Consider the following 2,813-nt stretch of genomic DNA (forward strand, 5'->3'; position numbering starts at 1 on the left):
TATCATCTCTATATTAACAAAAAAAAAAAAAAAAAAAAAAAAAAAAAACTCTTTCATTTATTATTATTTTTTAAATATTATATATATGTATATATATAAATGAAAGTATGATTAATAACAAAATTTATAATTGGACTTTTTTTTTTTTTTTTCACCATAATATATATATATATATATATATATGTATGTATTATATATATGCATATATATATGTATTTTCTCTTTTTTTCTTAAACTTTTTACATTTAAAAAAAAAAAAAAAGAAAACCTAAAACTCTTCTAAATATATAAATCAATATCCATGTAATCTTCATTTACTCATATCTATTAATTGTTATAAAAATATATACATATATATATATATATATATATATATATATAAGTATATATACATATGTGTGCATTTACATATATAAATATAAATAAGCACGTATATACATGTAAGTATAAAAAAATGACTAATTTCTTCGTAGTTGTAAAATTCGTACAAAAAAGTAATATATATATATATATATATATTATATAAATAAATATGTACATGTATAATATATAAATAAATGAGCACATGTATATTATAATATTTTTTTCTCTTATAAATATAAATATATTTATAAATATATATATATATATATATATATAAATGAATAGATTTTATGAACATATAAAAAATTACAATTAAAAAAAAAAATAAGAAAAAAAAAAAAAAACGATAAAAATGAAAATAAAAATATGATCATGTATTTAGAAATATATACACATATGAATAATATATATATATATATATAATATATATATGTAAATAATATGGATAATATATATAACATGTATAATATAAATAAAATAAATATATGTATATATGTATAATAAAATAATATAGTTCTCTCTCTCTGTCTCTCTTACTAAATATATATATATATATATATATATATATATATTTAGTGAAAGATAAAATATGTATAATTTTTTTTCGTTTGAATGTAATATTTAAAAATTAATAGGTACATAACATATAGGAATACACGTTAATATGTAAAATATATTAATACATGCATATATAATCTATCTACTTATAGAATATGTGTTGTATCTCATTTGATTTGGGGAGTCCATACCTCCATACATTAAATGTGTCATATAAGGTTGGTGGTGATTTCCTATGATGGGCTGTTGAACTGAGTATGGTTGTGCAGGTGTTAATTGTGGTTGTGCTGGTGTATTCATTTGTACATAATGTTCTTCCCCTTTTTTTAACTGAACCTTTAAATGCTTTCCTGATACATAAAATCCATGCATACCTTTTATTGCATTTAAAGCTGATTCAGGATTATTAAAACTAACAAAACCATATCCTTTATTTCTTCCATTGGCATCTCGTTGAATTCGTGCGCTTACAACATAGCCAAAGTGTTGAAAGTGCTACAATAAGCAAATAAATATAAATATATACATAAATATATATATACATAAATATATATATACATAAATATATATATATATATACATTTTAGGTGTGTCTTTTTTCTTTTTTTTTTTACTTGATATAGCTCCATGTCTGTCCAATGGGATGGCAAATGAAAAACAAAAACATTTGCCCCTGGTGGACCAAAGGAGGGTGCTGAACCCTTTCCAGGAAAATTGGTTGAGGACATTTCTTTTGGTTTTTCCCATTGTGAATGTCCTGTTACTGAATTATAATAATATGGATGACCATCTGTTGTCACATGTTTTTGCCATACATTTTTATTTCCTCCTTGAGCATCATTTGAATTATTATATTTATAACTTGCAAATCTTACATCTAATGGCCTTTGACTATTTGGAAAAATACATTTATAGTCTAAAGCTTCAATTGCTTTATATGCCTCAGACCTTTGCTCGTATGTAATAAATGCCCATCCTCTTGGACTCTGAGCCGTAGCTGGTACGTAATAAACTTGTGTTATGGTACCATACTTCGCTGCCTCAGTTTTTAGCTCTTCCTATAAAATTAAAGAAAAAATAAAAATAAAAATAAAAATAAATATATGTATATATATATATATATATATATATATATATATATATATATTTATGTAAACTTGAACAACAGAAAAATCGACACCATGGAAAAAATTAGTAAATATTCAATGAAATAAGACACACACACAAAAAATAAAATAAAATAAAAACCTACAAAAAATTACGTTTTTAATATATATATATATATAATTGTTTCTTTTACCTCCGTTACATCTTTAGGTATACTTCCAATAAAAATTTTACTTGAATTTGTTAATGACATTTTTATTAATAGATATAAATATATAATATGAATGTATATGTATATATATATGTATAAATATATATATATATATATAAATATGTATAAATATATATATATATATATATATATATTTTTTTTTTTTTTTTAATTTTTTTACACAATTTTTAACAAAAAATATGCATGTAGGTTTATATATAAATATATATATAATGCTATATATGGATTATTATATATATATATAGAAAGAAAAAAAAAATTACGAATAATATACAGTACAAATATAAGAACTTTAAAGGTTAACATATAAATAAGCACAAAAATATATATATATATATATATATATATATATATATATATGTATTATCAAATATGTATTTTAATATAAATGTACATAAATGTTATATATATAAAGGATTCAAAAAATTTACATATGTATATTTAATATGCATAAATATATATAGGTATATTTTTTTTAATTTATAAAAATATTTCAAATTTATTAAATTAGACGACTATAATTAAAAAAATATATATAAGTATAAAATTATAC

At 19.4% G+C, this 2,813-nt stretch overlaps 1 protein-coding gene across 1 annotated transcript; it reads right to left on the minus strand.

Annotated features, from left to right (window-relative positions):
- Positions 1–1,059: 1,059 nt before the first annotated feature.
- Positions 1,060–2,281, minus strand: PRSY57_0822500 (RNA-binding protein, putative; the record flags this gene model as incomplete). The annotated part of the gene is made up of 3 exons (XM_012907164.1): positions 1,060–1,416; positions 1,536–1,979; positions 2,222–2,281. The coding sequence occupies 3 exons, from the start codon at positions 2,279–2,281 to the stop codon at positions 1,060–1,062; spliced, it is 861 nt and encodes a 286-aa protein (XP_012762618.1).
- Positions 2,282–2,813: the final 532 nt, after the last annotated feature.

This window comes from Plasmodium reichenowi, chromosome 8 (assembly GCF_001601855.1).
Source record: "Plasmodium reichenowi strain SY57 chromosome 8, whole genome shotgun sequence".
NCBI classification, from domain to species: Eukaryota; Apicomplexa; class Aconoidasida; order Haemosporida; family Plasmodiidae; genus Plasmodium; species Plasmodium reichenowi.